Raw genomic sequence first — 24,612 nt, forward strand, 5'->3', positions numbered from 1 at the left:
CTGACACTTCTTAACCCTAAACCCTAAACCGGAAAATTTTTAACTGGTCTATGTTATGGTTGTTATCATTTGGTTTTTCAAAATTCGTCGATTTGACAGAATTATAATAAGAAATGTTTAACTCCGTTATTTCTTGTCACCCTGTAATGTTACACTAGTACAAAATATTGATTTTCTATTATCAATATCTTTTCTTTTTGGGTTTTCAAAATTGCATCAAGTTTTTAATTTTTATATCAAGCAAAGAACTTTAGAATATAATGTTCCATTTGAATGTAGATTTACAACCAGCAAAGAACTTTAGAATATAATGTTCCATTTGAATGTAGATTTACAACCAGCAAAGAACTTCAGAATATAATGTTTTATTTGAATGTAGATTTACAACAAGCAAAGAACTTTAGAATATAATGTTTAATTTGAATGTAGATTTAAACAAGTGAAGAACTTTAGAATATAATGTTCCATTTGAATGTAGATTTACAACCAGCAAAGAACTTCAGAATATAATGTTTTATTTGAATGTAGATTTACAACAAGCAAAGAACTTTAGAATATAATGTTTAATTTGAATGTAGATTTAAACAAGTGAAGAACTTTAGAATATAATGTTCCATTTGAATGTAGATTTACAACAAGCATAGAACTTTAGAATATAATGTTCCATTTGAATGAAGATTTACGACAAGCAAAGAACTTTAGAATATAATGTTCCATTTGAATGTAGCTTTACAACCAGCAAAGAACTTTAGAATATAATGTTCCATTTGAATGTAGATTTACAACAAGCAAAGAACTTTAGAATATAATGTTCCATTTGAATGTAGATTTACAACAAGCATAGAACTTTAGAATATAATGTTCCATTTGAATGTAGATTTACAACCAGCAAAGAACTTCAGAATATAATGTTTTATTTGAATGTAGATTTACAACAAGCAAAGAACTTTAGAATATAATGTTTAATTTGAATGTAGATTTAAACAAGCGAAGAACTTTAGAATATAATGTTCCATTTGAATGTAGATTTACAACAAGCAAAGAACTTTAGAATATAATGTTCCATTTGAATGTAGCTTTACAACAAGCAAAGAACTTCAGAATATAATGTTTTATTTGAATGTAGATTTACAACTAGTAAGTTTCAGTCGTTCATAAATTTTACAAACAAAAACGTTATCAATTCATAAAAATGTCTGACCACAGGTAATGCTCTTCGCTTCGAATATGACGAATCAACGTAACTTCACTGGCGAACAAATGGGAGCGTATTTCGGTTATGCCGTCGCTTCCGGTGATATCGATGGCGATGGCCTAGACGATCTTATAGTTGGCGCGCCTATGTACACCGTGCCTGATAACCCGGAAATGACCATCGAGACCGGAAGGGTGTACGTGATCTATCAAGGCGCCGGACCTGAAAAATTCCGCAAAGTCGACTCTAGGTATTTCTCAGTCAATATTTCTTCGATTAGCAAAATTGCTGTCGTGAAACATGGCAAAAACAGTTAGACAAACAATTTTTATGCATTTCTGAAGAAGTTAACTGGATGAAATATGAAACAGTGAAGAATATAAAAAATCCAAGAATATATATTGTTATCTTGTTCTCAACGTCAATAAGACTTAAGAAAAGAATTAACCCTTTGCACTCCTTTGTCGAGTGCGACTCGACGTCAGAGAAAGGAAAATGTAAATAAAACGGGTTTCTATATGTATTTCATACTTCCTCTATTTATTTAAATGTCTTGCTCTTCTTAGTTAGAAGCAAATATAAGTTCCACAAATATAAATTACAACAAAGCTTGGGAACTATGCTTAATATAATTAGTACACAAAATTGTTTAAAATAAGTAGCAGTCAAGGAACTTAAAATAGTAGGCAGTTGTTGGCAACATAATTGAAAAATAATTAATTCAAATATAATTAATTACAAATAATTATATAATTATAGATAATAATTCAAATTGCAAAGGGTTAAGGGGTGAAGTGAAGGGGTGAAGAATATTTTTATTTTGCATAAAGATATTTACTAAACGTACATATTCACTATTTACTAGAAGTACATATTCATATAATGGAGAATTAATTCATCGGTTCGGATAATCGAGGTCCTACTGAATCGTAAATTGAAGCAAGATATATGCTCGGAAGTGGATAATGTTTGGTCTAATTTTAATCAGAAAAATACCTCGGTAAAAGTTTGATGAAAATAAAATCAACAAGATTGTCATCGAATGTAGTAGTTGGTGTCAGCATCTGGACCACGTGACGTTGAATACGTTGAACCATTCGTAGAACAAATGACTTTCTTCAACTGTTTCGCCATCCTGATAGCGCAGCATTCGGCCATCAAGACCGTTGAACTCTCCTGATAATTGCTTATCGTTATCCAGAGACGGGGAGAGCAACCGCGGACGATTCGGTTTGTCGCTGACCTCGCTGGGAGATATTGACCGTGACGGTTATGGTGACTTCGCCGTGGGTGCTCCTTATGGTGGTCTCCATGACAGCCGGGGTGCTGTCTACATCTATCACGGATCCTCCACGGGTGTACTAGAAAAATACTCTCAGGTGATCTACGCCGAAGACCTTAAGCTCCCGATGAACTTGCAGACTTTCGGATTTTCCGTGGCTGGTGGCCTTGACCTTGACGGAAACCACTATCCTGACCTAGTTGTGGGTGCCTACGAGTCTGGCACAGCTGTCTTCTTCAGATCCCGGCCGGTTATCAAAATGGACTCCTACGTGACGTTTGATCAAGAATCGAAATTGATCTCGTTGGATGACAGGAACTGTACTTTGTCTGATGGCAGCAGGGTTACTTGCTTCCCGTTGAGGGCTTGCTTCAAGTATAGCGGCGAGGGCGTCTTCTCCAGCCATACTTTCAATATTCAGTATGTCCTGGACGTGAAAAAGACGAAGAACCCCAGGCTGTTCTTCTTGGAGCTGGAAGGCAGGAACTCGATGAACCGCACGATCTCTGTGGATCGGGATCGACAGTTCTGTCGGACTGTTCAGGTTAGAACCTAGAATAATTCCATTCTATACGATTTTTGAAATTTTATGAATATGAAATTGATAACAGTGCCTCATACAATACTTAAATTAGTAATTGGGTAGATCCCAACATATATTTAACCTTCCGTCGGGCGCAACCGATCTGAGAGGCACAGCGCGAACATTTAGGTTAGGTACCCCCCCCACCAGGCGACGTTGGTACTGGTTGGCACTTGGCTCTCCGAGTAGCTGCCTGTTTTGACGTGCTCTAAGGATCCTTCCCACTTAGATTGTCTTTGACCGGCAATACGGGAGTTATTCAAGTTTTGTTCAGATAAGCTATATATTTCTTAGCATCGACCCATTGCCATTTCTTTAATAGACCGGTCTGCAGCCAACATGTGGCACGTTTTAGCACAATTAGAAGGTTTCTCAACCAATGCATTCAACCTAGTCTCCCAGGCCCAACAGATCGTATCGTAAAGTCGCAGTGCCGAAGGTTCGGGTAGCAAGTAAGTATCTGGGAAACACAGGAGACTCAATCACCCCCACCCCAAGTAGCCACGTGCGTCCCTAAAACGTACGTTTCAGGTCCAGTTCACGTCCAAACGTCGTACGTCCATTCTGCGTACGTTTTAGGGACGTACGTGGCTAGACGTGGCTATTTGGGCCCAGCCTTGCAGAGGGCCCAAAAGGGCGGCCCTACGAGCATAGACGGCACCAAGTGCAGTATTTCCCTAACAGCGGTTGTATAAATTAACTTAATTAGGTGTTTATCATGTTTTTTGAATGTTTGCCCGTCAAGCACATTGCTCCCAAACTCGGCGGCCCAGATATTGCGCCCAACGGAAGATTAATAATACAAACAATATTTTGTGGTGACTCCGAGTCACCTAACCCTAAATCTGAGGTTTAAATATTATTTATCATACTTTTGGGCTATAACAGGCCATACTGCTTAGACCATATATACTTATTACATATTACACATACATACATACTTATTACTGGACTGGGGATCTTTATGCAAAATAAAAAATGTTTGCATTGATTGCCAGACACAGGAGCCACATAAAAATTTCATTCTTCTTTTAATTATCTTATTAAGGTGAAACTAATACACTGGTGGCCTTAAATCTTTTTAAAACCTCCACTGTTTTAAATTGTACGAGCCCATTTTTGTCATAAATGCATAAAATCCGCAGTCTACTTATTACATATGTACTAAGTAAATATGGTCTAACCCAGACGGTCTTTATTCCCCCGTCTACTGAGCTACTCCCACCACGTTCACTTGATTCTACATCTGCGTAACGACGTGACACATCAACAATCCCTTCCGCACTAAAAGATCTCGCACTATCAACAGGTATACATCGCTCCGAACATCCGCGACAAGCTGACATCATTGGACGCCGAGATGCGCATGAGCCTCGAAGAAGAACGCTTTGGAGACAACAGGCCTCGAGATCCAAGACTTCCTCTCCGCCCAGTTTTAGGATCAACAACGTCCAGAAAGGATTCTCTGACAATCAGGAAGAACTGCGGAGCTGATAACGTGTGCATACCGGATCTCCAGATGAACGTCACGTCGAACGTCCTCAAGTACCTTTTGGGGTCTGGGAAACGTCTGGAATTGGACGTGTTGGTGCAAAACATGGGCGAGGATGCATTCGAGTCGACATACAACTTAAAACTGCCAGCTGGTATCGATTACATAAAGGTGGAGAAGATCGAGACTATGGGGGTTCCTGTCCAGTGTTCAGCACCGAAGCAATCGAACAACAACACTCTTCGCTGCGACATTGGCAATCCTTTGCAAAAACACGGCCTGGTGAAGTTCAAGGTCCTTCTGCAACCTGTTACCTCGCACGGAATGAAACCTGTTTATGAATTCGAGATGGACGTGAACACTACCAATCCAGAGAATCCGATCACTGTCGACGACAACACCTACACTTTGAAACTGCCGATTTGGATCGAGACTGATCTACGTGTGGACGGCGAAAGCAAACCGAAGGATCTGTATTACGATCCTGATAATTACACTAGCGAAACGAACGCGACCACTGAGATGGAGTTTGGTCCTGCCATGATGCACAATTATACGATTAGAAATTTGGGACCATCGGATGTTATCGAAGCGGAAGTCTTTCTCGTTTGGCCCGCGCAGACTCTGGCTGGAAATGAGTTGCTGTATCTGCTGGAGCAACCCGAGACTTCTGGACCTATCGCCTGCGAGAGCGCGAATGCGAATTATCTTAGCTTGAAGGTGAGTTAAAGCTGAGGTAAAGCTGAATGGTTACTAGACCGCGTTGTTAAGGCAAGGATCCTAGGAATGACTTTAGGGTACGGTCGACCATCTGGGAGTTGTTCAGTAATTTCATTCTTAGCATTTCTTTAGTGGAAATAAAACACAATTAGAAGATTCCTTAATAGTCCAGTCAATGAATGCTCATAAGGATGGCGTAGAGGGAAATGGAAGGAACACAATTTTTAACTTTGGGACTTTGTTTGGACTAGTTATGAGGTAAACATACTAAAAGTCCCCACTCCTAGAAGGTGAGCGGGGTGCAGGGGGACACGTAGAACGTCCCCTTTTTCGGTTTTCCGCTTATATCTCGGAAACTATGTGTCCTAGCGATAATACCATTCCATACAAAATTAGAGCTGACAAAATTTACTATAAGATTGATTACATTCAGTTTTTCACTATTTCGCATAGTTTCCGAGATATCCGCGTTCAAACTTCACTAATTGTGAAAAAGAAAATTTGACTAGCTAACTCTTCAGCACAATTAGTGAACTTTGAGCGCTGATATCTCAGAAACTATGCGAGATAGCGAAAAACTGAATCGAATCAATCTTGTGGCACATTTTGTCAACATTAATATTGTATCGAATGGTCTTATCGCTAGGACGCATAGTTTCCGAGATATCCGCGCTCAAAGTTGACTAATTGTGAAAAAGAAAATTTTGCCACACGTTTTTTTGCCTTACTTGACTAGCTTCAGCACAATTAGTGAACTTTGAGCGCGGATATCTCAGAAACTATGCGAGATAGCAAAAAACTGAATGTAATCAATCTTATGGCACATTTTGTCAGCTTCAATTTTGTATATAATGGTCTTATCGCTAGGACACATAGTTTCCGAGATATAAGCGGAAAACCGAAAAAGGGGACGTTCTACGTGTCCCCCTGCACCCCGCTCACCTTCTAGGAGTGGGGACTTTTAGTATGTTTACCTCCTCACTAGTCCAAACAAAGATCCAAAGTTAAAAATTGTGTTCCTTCCTTTTCCCTCTACAACTTTTCGTTGACTGGACTATAAGGGGGTGGACTGGTAAACTTCTAGGATTAGTTACGTAGACTAGTTAAGTAGTCTCAAGAAGTCAGATCAGTAAGAACCTTTAGACAGTAGAGTCGTACACATGGCACATCAGGCTAGCTTAGCTCACAGTCCACATCAGTGGTGGTCCTTCGATTATATAGGAAACGCTAAGTGCAATATTCAAAGGGCTCTACTGTGACATCAGTCCAGCGTTGACACGTGGAGTTCATATATTCATTATAAAAATGGATAGGTGAAAAGACATCAATCTATCAATCTGCTCACCCACTAACTTCGAACTCTTTCCAGTTGGACCAACGCAGAAAGCTCTACGCCCACCACGCAGACCCCTCAGGCGTGATCCTAGACGAATCTCAATCCGGCAAAACGATCAACGTTCAAAGAGGGTTCGACGCTGATCGAAACAAAGCCAGCCAGAAAGAGGAAGCCGAGATCAACAGCGGGGACAGTTCGAGCATCCAGAAAACGCGTCATTCCTCCTCCTCCTCCTCGTCGAACGCCGTTGCAAGCGAAACCAGAAGGATACAGTTATCCTCATCAGGAGACAAGCCAGACATTCTCGTCACCACCTACACTCAAAACAACTCCGGCACGAGTTCCATCAACACCGGGAATCTATCCGGTGGTAACCGAGGCGTGGTGTTTCACACGGAATCCGGTGGTTATAGTGGTTCCGACACTTTAGGCGGCGGTTTCCGCTCGAGCGACGACGATGGCTTGGGTTCAAGGATTTCCAGCTTGGATGAGCACTACGGAAGCCGTATAAATCACTCGGAAACTGTCGAAAATCGCTGGGGCGAGACGGCAGTCTCCGGGGGCCGCACAGTTTCCGGTTCATTCGATTCGGAGCTGAGCGAAAGCGAGCAGAGGTATCAGGAGCTGCTCAGGCAACAAGAAGAACAGCGACGTTTGGCCTACCAGCGACGTCAGGAAGAAGAACAGAGAAGACAAGCGGAGGAACGAAGAAGACAACTCGACGAGGAGCGAAGGAGGCACGAAGAAGAGGAGCGAAGAAGACAACTAGAAGTGGAGGAGGCTAAGAGGATCCAGATAGCTAAGCAGGAAGAGTTCCGCCGACTCGAGGAAGAGCGAAGACGTACGGATGAAGAGCAGTACAATCTTGAGCAAAGAAGACGACAACATGGAATATCTGCTGGGTCAGACAGCGGATTGATCACCGGTGATCGGGAAGAGACCATTCGTGGAAGTGAATTCGGCTTCAAGCTGCGCAACGTCAGCTCAACGCAGGAATTTGACACGCTGTTTGGCTCTCTGTCGAAGTCGTCTACTTACGAGCTGTTCAACAGACAGGGTAGACACTATGTTCAATTCCTGTGCAGGTTCAGGACTTCAGGAGATAAGAAGGAGTACATAGAGTTCCAGGATGGATCCATGTTCCCTCTTCAGGATCGATATGGCGATTCTAGTTATGTCTCTGACAGTACTGATGCTCGGGATAGTCGGTTTTTGAGAATGGAGGGTGAGCTTCTGGTTGATTCGCATGGGAAAGGGTTCATCGTTCTGAAGGACAGTCGAAGATTCCCTCTGCAAGGGACATTTAGTAATACTGAGGAACGTACTTACACCTTGGATCCGCGTGGAAGCTATCAAGGTAGAGGATCGAGTGGGTACAGCAAGTCTTGGAGCGAAGATTCTAGCCATACTGGGGACGTTGATTATGAGTCCAGGTACTCTAGCAGTCACGAAGAGAGGAGGACAGAGGACAGGAGAGTCACCAGCAGGATCCATGAAAGAGATCATCGTGAGTCCTTCGACGAAGTTAATACTCAAAGCAGTAATGCTGCTGGTAGATTCAAACGCGAGAGTGATATGGTGGAGGTGAGGGACTTCAAGAAGTTCGAGAGGCTGCATAGATATCCCAGGGACCTGGATAAGGATCTTATGGCTGAGGAGAGTGAGTTTGATGATAAAGTTGATTATGAGAATGATCCCAGGACTCACGGTAACCCGGTCAGTCCTTGCGATACTGCCAAGTGTGTCGTATTGAGATGCGTTGTTGGTCCTCTGAAGAAGGATCAGGAGGTCTGGATCGGAGCTAGGTACAGGGTAGACGCGAGGACCTTGAAGAAAGTGGCCGTCCAGGAGAAGGTCAGGGTCTCCACCAAGTTGGTAGCACGTGTCACCAAACAGCCGTTCATCGGCGCACCTGCTGAACAGGTGGTCAAGAGTCGCGAAATCAAGACGAACGTCGAACCGAGTTCGACGCCATCTGCGCCGGATGTTATTCCTCTGTGGGTCGTTGTCCTCTCTGCTTGCGCTGGGACCATCATCCTGTTGCTGCTTATCTATCTGCTACACAAGGTTTGTTCATGCAAATTAACTTGATTCATTAACAAGACTCTTAATCATGACTTAGTGTCATTAGTCACACTACTCAGGCAAATGCCACTAAAAGACAGTTCTCGTTTAGCTTTAGGATACACACTCCATGGCTAAAGACTTTTTAATGAATCCTTTATCAGCAATAGTAATTTCAATTGTGAGCCAATAAGCCACCCCCAGAAATGTCATAATAATGCAATAATTATTATTATTATTGGGGGTGACTTGTTGACTCACAATTGAAATTACTGTTGCTGTTGAAGGATTCATTAAAAAGTCTTTAGCCAAAAACTATAATTATTGTATTTTGGATTAGAATGTGAAAGGAGATTTGTAAACCTCCTTTTGATACAGCACAATTACTAAAACCTTCTATTCATAGACTTATTAGTAGGCAAAGTATTTGATACTTTCTGTGGGAGGGTGAGGCAAGCGTAAATTAATTTGTAATGTAATTTGTTGCATTCTTTGTTAACAGTGCGGATTCTTCAAGAGGAACAGGCCATCAGACGCGCCAGAGAGACAGCCATTGAACAGGAATGGTCACTTCCACGGGGACGATCACTGAAGCAGCGATTAGAGGATAGATCAGTGCGAATTCTCTAAAACGTCGAACGACATCGATCACTCGAACGAGCCACGATGTGCCTTGATCCTCGCGAATCCGTCGACGGAGCAGGAATATGCATTCGCTGGGTCACACGGAGCTGTAATGCAGTTCTGCCGCGTGTAGAAAATAATGTTTTACTAACGATCGCGGATACCTCTATCTCCAGGACGTTACAGAAACTGGTAGAGTGAATTAGAAAGGTTCTGGAGCGATTCTGCGACCATTTTACTGCCACTGAATACTCCTTCCAGCTCCTACAGCTCGACCATGCAAGTTTCTAGTCAGGAGACATTTTCATTTTTATTTTATTACTTCCCGTTTCTTTTAACCTGTAATACGGACCTGTAAGCCATAAACTGGTTTTGAGTTTCTAGTACATTTTCATTTGTTAACACAGTGGATGATCGAATTGTTTGTTTTGTTGGTGAATGAAATAGTCAATTGTTAAATGAGAATCTTGTCACACTGAATTCTTAATAATAAACTCTGCATTTACGGCTTATAAAAATGTTGATAAAAGGGTAGAATATAAAGTTCGATAGAATTATGTACAATTTTCATTTGTTTTGGATGCAAGGCTGTTCCCATTAAAAATAGGTTTTTATTTTATTCCACTTTCGAAAAATTTGTCGACAAAGATTGGAGAATGCATAAACAGATGATGAAGTAACTTGTGGATTTCGATTGTTCCCAGTAATTTTTAAACTCAGAATAAATGAGAATGAAAATGTTGCTACAATTATAAACCAGTTAATGACTTATGGGCTAGCCTGTATTTACTCGAGCCCCTCCCGTTCGTCGATGAAAGCGAGTAAACTCGACGACAAACGCGCAGAGTCGCATAAACTTTTCTCCAGGATGGAAAGTCAGTGTTCGCCAAAATGTCTTCCGTACTCGCGAAAAGTAGATCTTCCTTATTGATCGTCTGCTTGTGGCGAAAAGTTCGTTGACCGAAGCTTTCTCAACAGAAGAACGAAACGGAGAGGTTCTTACGGACGTGAATACCATCATCAACTTCATTCGATGCAAAGCTTGTAGAAATGATATAATTAAGTTTCGAACGGTTCGAGAGCAAAACGGAGAGGAGGTGCAATTTTCACTGAATAATCGCAAAGTTAGTTCAAAGTTTTATTGTATTGTAAATGTTACAGGGTGTGCCATAACGTGTGAAACCGAGTTCAGCGAGGAACGAGGTACACGAAAATAATTAAAAATGTTCGTATGGACACGAGATCTATTTGACCTTGGTTCTTGTGTCAGCTATTTACAGTTCGTGCTTCAATTTGCAAAATGACTGCCTTCCATAGAAATACAAGCTTGCATTTTTATATTTTGTTATATCCATCATCGAACCGTTACCATTTATTATCTTACATATAATATAATATTAGAAATTGTCGTCGCACAAAATGGGTTCGATATGAAAGCAAGGTCAAGTAGAAATTATCTTTATATGAATTCCTTTTCTATAAGTTGTAAGACACTCTGTATAATAGGAAGAGAGGGGGGGGGGTACTATAAACCGGTAGAACTCGAAGTTCTTTCTTCTGACTTAATAATAATATTTATTTATGCTAGCCCATTGATAGCAGAATAAGCGGAAATAAAGCATAACAAAACGGAAGGAAAATGCACAAAATGAAACGCTTCTATTTAAGACTGTTCTTTTGCGAAAAAACAAAGGATCGTGAATCTTGCTAATTGAATAGTTAAAATTGTAATCCGTGAGGTATATTTTATAATACACGGGCGTCCGATCGACCCAAATATTGTAACATGTTTGAGGGTTTATTATCGACAGATCTCACTTGTTGCCGATATCGGCAAATGATTTGTACTTTTCTTTCTTTATATCATGGAAATGTGGTCTCGAGAATGGGAATCTCTAATTATTTATTAAATTTCTACATTATACGATGTATATGTAACGTATGATAGAAAGCCGTAACCTGAACGGGGTTTCACCCCTTGTGTATGTGTGTACAATCTTGTAAATTATTAATTGTATTACTAAAACTATTCAAATGAGAAATAGCTAACGCAATAATAGTTATATAGAAAGTAAAAAAAGAAATTCCTGACGCAAATGCAGGAACTTGTATATACAGACTTAAGATGTAATATTAAAAAAAATATATATGTATAAATAATATTATTAATACTACAGAGAGTTGACTTGTCTCTATTCATTTAAATTCCAACTGTCTTAAATTTAATTTCTTTTGTATTCGGGATTTTTAAAATCTTTTGAAATAATGTTACCCAGATTAAAATGTATGTGTTATTGTATTTATTTTAAAAAATAATACAAAACTCTAATCTTATATCCCAGACTGAAATGCTCTGTAAAATCTGCACTTTGAATTGGTGGCACCATCTGTGGCAAAATAATCAAGTTGGTCGGCAAATGTTACCGACAGGTAAGCGCAGACACAAACCACTGCAATTGCATACAATCGTCGATACAATCACCAACGAGATTCGTTGTTTGAAATTAATTAAGCACGAAATTAAGCATTACGAGACAGTCTGTCTATTGGTACGTTAGTGGGGCAGTTCTCGGAACGTGATGTCTCGATGGAAATTTATGGAGCAAGGTATGAACCCGCGTTCTTAATCGCGCGCAAGACCCCCGCCATATTTAATCGACGCAGCGATGGATCAATCGCCGATCTTCGGAGACTCTGTTCAGGTCTCTTGCCCCCCTCCACCCGTGAAGTACCTGCGTCCCTCGCGGACCCAAGGGTTCGGCCGCGGCAGTGATGCCCAGTGATGCCATAATGAGCTCCAAACGGAGCTCCCGTACTCCCCTACATACCCCTTCCACTATTCCATTCCAGCACCGTGCGCAGGCGCACACTCCACGGTCCCCATCGCGCACGTGCAACGTGTCTCCCATTCGTCCCACTCATTCCCCGTAATCAGAGACGGGGTACATCATTTCACCGTGACTCCCCGCATCTGGTATCACTGGGCCGCGGTGTCATTACTATTGTGGCGGCCTTGGCGCTGCTTTACGCCGCGCCGCTGTCGCCTTAGAAAACTCTTTATTTCCCTTCCTATTGTTCTTCGTTCTGCGCGGTCTGGTCAGTTCTGGTTGGTTCTGGTACACACAGTGTCGCCACTTGATGACCAAATGGTCATCAATTACTCTCCTCCTTTTCCCCTTCCTCTATCCCATCCCAGCACCACGCGCACACTCCAACGTCCCATACTAACAATAAGACCGTAGACCACGGTGCCCGTGCCGTAGACTGGACTGGTCATCAGAGAGGGGGTACTTGATTCCCCACGATTGCTGGTGATCTGGTGACACTGGGTACACATCTGGCGACCAGATCCACGCAGGCCTAATCCTCTCCTGTGTCTCTCCCAGGTCTCGCTAGGGCCTGTTCAAGGTTTGTGGTCAGGCCCTGGCGAACCTTTCCCGTTTATGACATCCTTTCCTCATTGCCTTTTTCCGCTCTTTCCGTTTTTTATAACACCCTCCGCGATTGCTTCTTTCCGCATGTCCTCACCTGATCCTTCTCTCCTCCTGGGTCTTGCCGTACCTTCCTCTCCTTATTTTGCTCCCACTATTCCGTTTCCTCCTCTCCTTCATTTTGACCTTTTCCAGCGGAGTTTTCTAATGGTTGGCAGGACCACTTACTATTTACTGAGTCTTCGACGAGGCAACAACTCTCTCTTACTTCACACACCGTACCTCTGATTCAATAAAAGTGAGTTGAGGGAATATTTGGTGGTGTTTACTTATTTCAACGAGTTCCCTCCTCAATATAACGAGAGTGAAACTGAACGGACGTGACTTTCCTTGAGTGACCGTGTCATCCACGTCATTTGTTATCGAGACGCAGAAGCTCGAGACTGTCACATGAAGCAGTGGAACAGGCCTACAGGGGATACCACTCAACAAAAAAGAACCCATTGTCAATGGGTGATGCGGAAACCTATTGACACGAGAGACGCCATAATACACCTTGCGCTATGGTGCGGGCCTGAGGTAGCCGAGAACTATGACCGTCACACGGTGCGAGACGCGTGGCCGTGTCAAGTGGACGTTGCCGTCAAAAAGGGTAATAAGTACGGGAATGACAAAGAGAGGATGTAACAGTATCCCCCTCAAGTACCCGGATTGGGCGACACTGATTATAGATATAGAAATCTGTGCCAGCAGATTTATCCATCGGATTCTGCAACCTAGTCTCACGGAGCAACTCGATGTACTTGTTATAAATGTTTAGAATATAAGTTATGTACATATACAGTACAATCACTTTATGTATGAATATAGAATCAATAAATAAAGAGAATGCAATGAAATAACATATCTGCGTATATATTTATTCAGCCACCAATTTTCCCGAATTTCCGTCGTGTCGTTGAGTTATGCTACTGAACTTTCGAAATTCTTCGAGTGTCTGACTTTTCGTTGAGCTGTACTACTGAAATTCCGGATACCTCCTTCAATATCATGTTCTCCTAATACAAAGTTCGATTTTTCGGGATGTCCGAAAAATTTCCGAGATTTTTCGAACGTCTGGCTTGTGGTTGAGTTGCACTACTTAATTTTCGAGTGTCTGACTTTCTGTTGAGTTGTACTACTGAAATTCCGGATACCTCCTTCAATATCATGTTCTCCTAATACAAGGTTCGATTTTTCGGGATGTCCGAAAATTTTCGAGATTTTTCGAACGTCTGGCTTGTGGTTGAGTTGCACTACCTAATTTTCGAGTGTCTGACTTTTCGTTGAGCTGTACTACTGAAATTCCGGATACCTCCTTCAATATCATGTTCTCCTAATACAAAGTTCGATTTTCGGGATGTCCGAAAAATTTCCGAGAATTTTCGGACGTCTGGCTTGTTGTTTAGTTGCACTACTTAATTTTCGAGTGTCTGACTTTTCGTTGACTTGTACTACTGAAATTTCGTATACCTCCTTCGATATCATGTTCTCCTAATACCAAGTTCGATTTTGCGAAAAATTTTCGAAATCCTCGAAAATTGAATTTTGTATTAGGAGAACATGATAGCGAAGGAGGTGGCACGGAATTCAGTAGTACAAGTCAACGGCAAGTCAGACGCCCGAAAAATTTTCGAAAATTCAGTAGTAGAACTCAACGACAAGTCAGACGGTCGAAATTTTTCGAAAATTGTCGAAAATTAAACTTTGTATTAGGAGAATATGATATCGAAGGAGGTGGCACGGAATTCAGTAGTACAAGTCAACGGCAAGTCAGACGCCCGAAAAATTTTCGAAAATTCAGTAGTAGAACTCAACGACAAGTCAGACGGTCGAAATTTTTCGAAAATTGTCGAAAATTAAACTTTGTATTAGGAGAATATGATATCGAAGGAGGTGGCACGGAATTCAGTAGTACAAGTCAACGGCAAGTCAGACGCCCGAAAAATTTTCGAAAATTCAGTAGTAGAACTCAACGACAAGTCAGACGGTCGAAATTTTTCGAAAATTGTCGAAAATTAAACTTTGTATTAGGAGAATATGATATCGAAGGAGGTGGCACGGAATTCAGTAGTACAAGTCAACGGCAAGTCAGACGCCCGAAAAATTTTCGAAAATTCAGTAGTAGAACTCAACGACAAGTCAGACGGTCGATAATTCTCGGAAATTTTTCGAAAGTCCCGGAAATCGAACTTTGTATTAGGAAAACATGATATCGAAGGAGGTATCCGGAATTTCAGTAGTACAACTCAACGAAACGTAAGACGCTCGAAAATTAATAATTTTTCTCTACTTAAAATTTTCGAAGATAATTTAATTCTACTATTGAGAAGATTCATGTACAGGATGCGGAAAAAAGAACACACATTTGTTGTAACTAATATATTCTTTATTTCTCATTAAAAAAATTACAATATGAAACGTGTATTGTGGTGAGGTAAGAAGAAGGTCTTCGGCAAGAGTGCGGTGACGCAGAAACGAAAATGCGCATTTTCGTCTCCAACCGAAATATTTGCTACAGCACACATACATACTATATAGCATGTGACGTCAAACGGTCAAACGTTAACATTGGGACTACGGAAGCGTTAGAGGAGGTTTGTCCACTCTCTACTTGTTGGGAGGACGAGAAGCTGCATTAGAGTCCTGAAATCAATAAATAAAACAAAAAGATATTAAATCGATTCATACAATTCCATTGGCACATAAAAAGATGTTAATGTAAATGCTATTTAAATGATTTTCGAAATAAAAAGAGTGTAGGCTGTACAATTTTTCATTAATACTTTGAAAGGAAATGTTCAATAACAAAGATTGATTATGAAGATATCTTGGTACATACTTACATTCTCTCCCGCTTGAAAAAAGCACGTCACGTTGCCCTCGATCTCAGCAATCGATGTCGTCTTTGCTTAACAAGGTAGGTATTGTCCGACCGCCGAGAGTTGGCACGAGAAACTCGTAGGTACCACGTGACGCCCCTACTACGCGCTACACGTCTTCCGCGATTGGCCGAATCGCTTGACGAAGGCAGCAAACGAGCGTCGTGAGTGTGACTGCAACAGAGCGATGTGGCGACGCCAGCTCAGAACATTGGCGTAACCCTCCTTCTATGATCAGGTAAACGGCTTAAACCCAGTGGCGGATCTAACGATAAGCGGACTAAACGGCCGCGTGGGGCCCTGGGATACCATAGGGCCCCGAATTTTAAATAAATAAATTTATTACATTTAATGTGCAACACACACACGGTATGAAATTTTTCATTACTTTTCTTTTTTAATAAGTTTGTGAGAGTTTTCTTGCACCTTTTATTTCTAACTTGAGTTTGAGGGCCCCAAAATGTTTACCGCTTGGGGCCTCCACTTGACTTGAGCCGCCACTGCTTAAGCCGTTAAGTTAAAAGCCTAAATTTTTTTTGTAATAGAACACAAAGAAAACAGAATATTCCTGAAAATTGGTTTTAAAAAAATATTCTCATAACGCGTCTGACTTGTTATTATAAGGTAAAAGACTAAGAATATGATATAAAATATACGTGACATTTACATTTTATTAATGCAGTAAGACTCCAGTCTTCGCGGTTAGTGAATCAGAGAATATTATATGCCCCCCCGTTGTTTACGCGGATTCTACTTATTTACGTCTATGTTAACCGGTCACGCCCAACGTCGAAGCGTAAGAGTGGGGTCGGCAGCCTTGCGTCAAGAGTGGGGACTCGGCGAGTCCCCCTGCACCCCACTGACGAGATTCTGTGCCAACTCTCAGCGGACGGACAATAGCACTAGGTACACGTGTACACGCGAATTTTCAATACACACGTTCAAACACGTGATCTTTAATGCAAACAAATGGCGTCATTGTCATGGTCACTCACCGAAATCCACGCGTGTCCATTATCACTCTCATTATACTAATAACTCCGTAGCCGCGGCCAAACTCGTGAAGGTTTTTCGGCACCGTAATTTACATAATTCAGTGGCATACAACTGCGCATGTAGCTATTATCATGGCTACATGCTGCAGAATAATGCAAATTACGCTTCGTAAACGAAAAAATAGGACTTTCGATTTTATCTAGCGTTTTTACTACTGAAAAACCCTATGTTTGTATTATCGAGAAATGAGAAGGCGAATATCCCGCACCCTTGCAATCCCGGAAACGAGTCTACCATGGATATAGGAATATAGGGATGGAGCGTGAGCTAGCATTATGAGCAAGGGGGGTGTTTTCTTTTCCGGAGGAGGCAGGATAGATGTTTGCACTCATTTTTCTGCGCATACTCTCTACCGCCAAGTATGAAAAATATTTACAGATTGCTTACATATATCTGACAAGTTGAAACTAAAAACAAAAGAAACTATAATAACGTAAGACACTCGTGATATGAATTTTGTTTCAAATATCATAATGAACGTTGTTAAATAATTAAAAGTGAAGAAAATGAAAAGTTGTATTTTTCGATAACGGCAAATCTTCTACATTTTTTGATTTTATGCAATTAGTAGTTACATATTTCATGTTCTTATGTACAATTTCAAATAATTCATAATTCTGTAATCTGAACAAAATTCTAGAACGAGGGATTAAAGAAATCTAAAATTAGAGAATATAGAAAGGAAATTAAAACGTGCAACACGAATTAAAGAACATACTAATTTTACATAATTTGTTATTTATATTTTAAAATCATCATTTTTAGTAAATGAATAGGTGTTATATATTTAATAATTAATAGGGATATCACAAATGTCATTTTATGTAACTTATGTCAAGGTTATGTAACTGTATGTAACGCTGTGCCAATGCGTGGCGCTGCATGCATAATGACATACTGCGCTTGCGCCGGACACAGCCAATTAAAAGGGTGCAAACTTCTACCTCGTCCCCTCCTAAAAAGATTTCCACCCCGCAACGAGATCCTCCATCCCTATATTCCTATATCCATGGAGTCTACCGCCTTAAACAAAAAAGAAGAACAAAGAAGGTACGGCTCGGTGGTGGGGTGGTTACCCTCGAAAATTTCCCATTGGTGGGGAGGGGCGAGAGACCGGATCAGAGTCTGCGACAATCGGCGATTACCCCCGAATTGGGACAGGAACGGGGTTCGGCCATTGGTCCATCGCCCCGTCGATTAAATATGGCGGAGGCCTTGCTCACGATTCAGAACGCGGGTTCATACTATCCAGAGCACGAGAGAAAACTAGCGGGAGGGGAACGCGGTAAAAGGAACGCAAAGACAATCTGAATTGAATTGAACCAAAAATGTTGGTTTCGCCTGTTAAATACACGATTGTTTGTAACGTTACGAGCCAGGGCCTCGAGCAGCACGAGTGACCGGAGAAGGGTTGTTACCCTAGAAATATGGTCTCAATTTGTTAGTTAAGGGGCTAGTATAGGCTCGATTTGTAACTAAATAGAAAATACCTAGAATCTTACTAGAAAAATGGCTCGAAACATGGGTTTGCACCGAGACGTTGTTTGACGTTATTTGAACAAATTGTGGGCTGGGTGAGGGCTTATTCTAAAGAGGAAGCTTAGACGCAGTGCGCTCTTCTCATGAGGTTAACGAGATTATGTTAATAACTAATAATATGAGGGCCCAAAGTAGAGAAAAAATCTAGGAAAAAATCCCGCAGATTTCAATCTATTTTCTGTCTCTAATAGACTTTTTTGACTTATGAGATGAGAAGAGCGCACTGCGTTGAACCTTCCTCTTTAGAATGAGCCCTCACCCAGTCCAAAATTTGTTCAAATAACGTCAAACAACGTCTGGGCGCAGATCCATGTTTCGACCCATTTTTCTAATAGTAAGAATCTAGTTATTTGCTAGATATTTGCTATTTACTAGAATCTTACTAGATTTTGGGTCGAAATATGGGTTTTCGCGCTTCGGTTGTTTGACCTTATTTAAGCAGATTTTGTGCTGGGTGAGGGCTCATTCTAAAGAGGAAGGTTAGATGCAGCGCGCTCTGGTCATGATTTTAACGAGATTGTGTTTATATCTAATAATGTGAGGGCCCAAAGTAGAGTAAGAATCTAGGAAAAAAACCAGCAGACTTCAATGCATTTTTCTGTCTCCAAAAGACTTTTTGACAGCTATGATGACCAGAGCGGAGTGTGATGAACCTTCCTCTTTAGAATGAGCCCTCACCCAGCCCAAAATCTGCTCAAATAAGGTCAAACAACCGAAGCGCGCAAACCCATATTTCGACCCAAAATCTAGTACGATTCTAGTCCCTTTCTAGTTAACTATAAAGCTATAAGGCTATACTAGGACGAACCCAATGCGAAATTGGGGAGCCGCTAGGATTATAGACAGCGAGGACGAACCTGACACGAAGTCAGGGAACCTCTAGGAATGGAGTCAAACGCAGACGAACCTGATGCGAAATCAGGGAGCTGTTAGGAAGGTGAAACTTCGTGAACGAACCCAATGCGAAATTGGGGAGTCACTAGAAACGACACGCAGACGAAGCCGATGCGAAACCGGGGAGCTGCTAGGAGGTTGTAGAACAGCGCGGACGAAGCCAATGCGAAATTTGGGAGCCGCTGGGAGGTTGGATGAGAGCACAGACGAACCTAATGCGAAATTAGGGAGCTGTTAGGATGCGAACGAACCTAATGCGTAATCAGGGAGTCGCTAGGATTGTTAGTTGGCCTCACAATTAATATAATTTAATTGATACAATTCGAGCGGTAAGATTGTATCATGTGGGAACGTTCAATTACTCGATTAGGATTTTGGAACAATAATAATGAGTTAAGTGATTTGCACGAATTTACCAATAAACACAAATATATTCTGATTATAAGTGAATATGTTACAATTGTGTAATTGTCGCGACTGAATAAGATAGAATGAAAGAAAGTATTTGCACCTATGTTGACGCACTGGCAATGCGGGGTCTCAGAGCAACTTTACGAACACCTAATAGATTTTAAACCGAACTCGCGGAATCTATACGGTTAAGTTTGATACGAAGGGGAACTTTAGCCCGATCTCACTAACAAGTTCACTCTACGAGATGAAGCACGACGTGACGCGATTCGTGTCCACGAAAGTATACATATATACCCCTACAATGAATGGAGTCCTCTGTTCATAATCTAATCGCACTTAGGGCCAGACTCTCGTTTTTTGTCACTTTCAATTAAATCGGTCCAGAGCTCGGTCTTCATTAAAAGGTTCAGCTATGATACGAAAAGGTTATCTAGGACGCTTCCTGCCAGAGACGATCTCGAAGAGATCCCCGTGAGAAAGTCGAACGGAATCTGTTCTACATTAATCTGCACCCAATATTTTGTCCAAGATTGCAGAATCTGCTTCGTAGGTGGTGACTTCATAGCTATGCTAAGAAATTGAGAAAAGTTACTTACTTCAAATAGATGTTATTTCCTTTTTTTCAGTATTTTGCAAACACTTCCAACGGATATGTTAATTTCCTTAGGAACAGACCGAATAGAAGAGTGTGGGTTATCTTCAAAAATGAACTTCTAATGATATGGCATTATCAATATTGGTTATCGCCGGACAATTTCCATGTACTTACAAAGTAGTTGATATCGCTCTGATTACCGCTGCCTTTATAACTGCCTGACAAGCATACCTTTTGCAACGTTACCACGTGCTTCAGTGTCCGACGAATCGCGAACAACAAAGTCGACGGACATTACGAGAGACAGAGCGGTGTGGAAAGAAAGGAAAAATCGGTCACGCGAAAGTACGCAGAATGAGGATGGGAATCGGCATGAGAATGAGAATCGGCATTGCGATGGTCATCGGCGTGGCATTTTTGTGCAGGTTAGTTACGTTTAGGTAAACGTGCGGCTTTTCTGTCTCAATTTGAACCGAACGATATCCGATTGTTCCGATTGTTGCAGCGGTGGAAGCGGCCAAGAGATGTCGCAATTGTATATGATTATGCAGCGTGCGAGACACTTGTTCAGTAAGCCATCGCTTTTCCTTCCTTTCGATGCCGAGTCGAAAATCGCGCTGCGCCTTTTACAGTCGGGAGTAGAGCTAGTACCTTTACCCGAGTATATGAGACGTCCGGGTACCCAAGTACCCATGAGACACCCGGGTAGAGCAAAAATGCCCGGGTATCTCATGAGACAGCCGAGTACCCGGGTACCCAAGTATCTCATGAGGTCTCAGAACTGGCTACTAGAACTATTACTACCCGAGACGCCGCACCGTACAGTGGGCCAAACCGATAAACTGCGTGTTAACACTTAAAACCAGAGATTGAAAACAGACATGATACCATTCCGGTTCTTGAACCAGTGATGCTAGAAATGCGCAACATTTCACGCGCATGAGCGACAAACAGTAACGTATCTATGATGAGGTAGCAGAGACATTTTTCGGTTCTGGATTTCGGTTATGATTCGGTCCTGTCATTTTGTATTCTGTTCGGCCGAAGAACATACAATGTATGCAAACAACTACAGTAAATCCTCATTTACTGTCCAGCCGTGTACTGCACGGAAAGTGATCGTATAGGGACACTATTTTTTTATGACTGCGTCTACCGTGCCGACCGGCGCCGGGACTTCAATCGAAAGCCGAATATAGAGAAGGACAGAATGAAATACGGATCGCATGGCCGGAGCGTGTCGCGTCGCGTTGCCGGCACAATTGTTCTCACAATGTAATGCCAATTAAAAATGCTGTATTTTCAATACATATTTTTTATGGGACTTTCACTAAACTTATTTCTGGCATTTTTCTGATTAAAATAAGACCAAACACGATATAATTTCAACCGTATTTAGTGGTTTAATCGACGGTGAAAGTTGCGGGCGCAAGGAAGGACAGTGTATAGGAAAGAAACAGACGCGGAGTGTCGCCGTCGCCGGCCACAGTACAAAGAATGTCCCATACGCTGTCCTTCCTTGCGACCGAAACTTTCACCGACGATTAAACCACTAAATACAATTGAGATTATATCATGTTTGGTCTTGTTTTAATAAGAAAAATGCCAGAAATAAGAACATTTGATTCGTGGTGTCAATTTAGTGGTGTTCACTAGTGGAGTGGGTAGGTACTGGCCAGTGATCGCACAGGCGACCCCGAATAGTAAATGAGGATTTACATGAGGTAACATGAATAGAATAATCGAGTAAAATATTCCAGGGTGTCCCAAAATTCCTTCAACAGCCGGAAATGGGAGGTTTCTGAGATCATTTGAAGCAACATTTTCCTTTGCAAAAATGTTATCCGCAGCTTGGTTTAGGAGTTATTAACGAAAAACACTGACCAATCAGAGCGCGATCTAGACGCGAGTTGCCACAGTCGGCCCGGCGCGTCAACTGTCTATTGGCCGACTGTGGCAACTCGCGTCTAGATCGCGCTCTGATTGGTCAGTGTTTTTCGTTAATAACTCCTAAACCAAGCTGCGGATAACATTTTTGCAAAGGAAAATGTTGCTTCAAATGATCTCAGGAACCTCCCATTTCCGGCTGTTGAAGGAATTTTGGGACACCCTGTATAATATATTGGGATATTATTTCGAGACAGAACCGAGTATGTACTATCTCATGAGATAACGTTGTATGTACTCGATTAGCCGACTATTTCATGAGTAGACTGCGGATGTTTATGTAAATACATATTTCGATATGCAAATATTATTTTGCATATTGCATATGTTTTCTACCATGTGCATATTTTAATATTATCATACATACATATTTCTTTTATATACTTTCACTATATTTTGCTGCGATTTGTTTGACTCCATACTTTAAGCCGAAAATTTTGATAAACCTAAAGAGATTCAACTATTCTTCTTTCTTAACATCCGAAAAAACAGTAAAATCATTCTTTCACAATCTTTATTTTATTTCTGTAAGTAGGTAGTTGAAGATTTTGATGAAGATGATATAGTTGCAATTGCAACAGCTCAGAATGTGTTGCAACAGACACAAGTTGCGCAAAATTTGATATTTATAGAAGTACATTTAACAAACTCTTCCCGGCCACAATAAAGAGACTGGAAACTGTCGGTTTACACTTAACAAATTTAATGAAAATATTCATGGACTGTATTGAACGTTTAAGAGCTGGTCCTGGTAAATGTGGTAATCAAATTCGTGTTAAAATTTAAAAGTTAAAATAGTACCAAATGTGCCAACTAATGTACCACAACGCTATTAGAGCAAATAGAAATATGCACTCGTTACATCCTGTGATGTAGAACATACTTTTTCAGCATATAAGTCAAACTGACAAACAGCAACAACTAAGTGCTACAAACATGGTAAATTACTAGTAACTTATCGTAACGCAAATTAGAGTTTTTCCGTATAAATAAATTGTTAATTAAAACATAACTGATAAATATCTCTTTGTATTAGTTTTGATCATATTTTTCGTGCATATTTTTTGTGCATACTTTCATGTTTTATGTGCATCTTTGCATATGCTTTTTGAATATTTTACGTGCACGAACATCCGCAGTCTACTCATGAGATACCCAGGTACTCGGGTAATTTTCGTTTAATCTAGAGAGCGCGGCACGCGGCAAACATTTTTAGAAAAATCTAGGTTACTGATGCGTATGCAATGGTAATTATTTACAAGTAATGAAATTTAACTATAAAATTAATAAATTTTAAAAAAAGTTAACAATATGTATGTATAAAAATGGTTGTTATAAGATTGATAATATAGATTTCGTCCTAATATGCAGTTTTGCCAAAGGAATTTATCGTACATCGTGATATAAACAAGATATACCAGGTTTGTCCGCACTGTGCGACGGCGATCGTTCTGAAACGGACTCCTAAGCGCTTCTCGCGTCTATTTCCACCCAACTTCGAATCGATATTTCAGTAACCGGGATCGAATCTGTTGCAGGTTCAGGCGACCCATACTTATACCGGTTCAACACAACTTCCGGTTAAATTGATCCTATGGGACCGAGTACATAGGAACATACATACATGTTATACTAGGTTACATACATATACAGGGTGCGCCATCTTTTATGTCGGCATGTAAAGATTGAATAACCGATTGACTTGAGTAAACATGTTTTTGAAACGTCAATTCAGTACAATTTTAACCATGAATCGCTTCACACCGAAACAACGCGCCGAAATAGTGACGCTGTACATTGAAAATAGTCGTTCAGTTGTGTTAACTCAACGTGCATATCGTCGAAAATATCGTGGCCAAGAAGCACCGTCTGACAACACTATTCGTCGTTTGGTGTTGAATTTTGTTGAGCACGGGACAGTGGGAGATCGTCGACATGCCGTTCATCAACGCCCAAGACACTGCAAATCATACAATGCAGTTTCTGCAACAAAAATTCCCTGGACATGTGGTGTCAAAAAATGGCGACATTGACTGACCACCCAGATCTCCAGATTTGACCCCTCCGGACTTCTTTTTGTGGGGTTATTTGAAAACCAAAGTGTACGCCAGCAAGCCTCAGAACATTGACAAACTCAAGGCAAATTCGTGCCACAACCATCGCTATACCGCCCGAGATGCTCGAAAAAGTGATGGAAAGCGCAGCAAAAAGGGCACATTTTGCTTTCGCCAATAAAGGCGGCCACTTGATTGATGTATTCAAAAACTAGTCCAAATTAAATAAAGGACCAAATTAAATAAAAATACCTCATATATGGAAACCGGTTGATTTTTTTTAAAGTTATTCAATATTCACATACCGATATAAAAGATCCTGTACTGTATTGTATTGACCACCCTGTATTGTATTGATAACATAAAAAAAAATCTGAATAGCTAATGTTATTCAGTCTTGTACCGATGCTATAAAATGGAAAATACATAAATACTGATTTGAAGGAACTTTGTGGGTCCAGTCAT

The 24,612-nt window shown here is 41.0% G+C and overlaps 1 protein-coding gene and 1 long non-coding RNA gene across 3 annotated transcripts in view; both read left to right on the top strand.

The window, feature by feature from the left end:
• The window catches only part of If (integrin subunit alpha inflated), a 154,348-nt gene extending 142,872 nt beyond the window's left edge, over window positions 1-11,476 (top strand). For both annotated transcript variants that reach the window (XM_076429118.1, XM_076429119.1), the window contains 5 exons: window positions 1,207-1,445; window positions 2,397-3,021; window positions 4,370-5,272; window positions 6,642-8,675; window positions 9,175-11,476. In XM_076429118.1, coding sequence (XP_076285233.1) covers window positions 1,207-1,445; window positions 2,397-3,021; window positions 4,370-5,272; window positions 6,642-8,675; window positions 9,175-9,264 — 3,891 coding nt within the window. In that variant the 3' untranslated portion in view covers window positions 9,265-11,476. The remainder of the gene's footprint in view (window positions 1-1,206; window positions 1,446-2,396; window positions 3,022-4,369; window positions 5,273-6,641; window positions 8,676-9,174) is intronic.
• Window positions 11,477-20,373: 8,897 nt separating this feature from the next.
• LOC143211446 (uncharacterized) lies at window positions 20,374-24,612 on the top strand. Its single transcript, XR_013009463.1, has 3 exons — window positions 20,374-20,571; window positions 20,652-20,716; window positions 23,632-24,612. It is a non-coding gene; the product is annotated as an uncharacterized LOC143211446 (long non-coding RNA).

Source organism: Lasioglossum baleicum, chromosome 8, assembly GCF_051020765.1.
Source record: "Lasioglossum baleicum chromosome 8, iyLasBale1, whole genome shotgun sequence".
In the NCBI taxonomy this organism is placed as follows: domain Eukaryota; kingdom Metazoa; phylum Arthropoda; class Insecta; order Hymenoptera; family Halictidae; genus Lasioglossum; species Lasioglossum baleicum.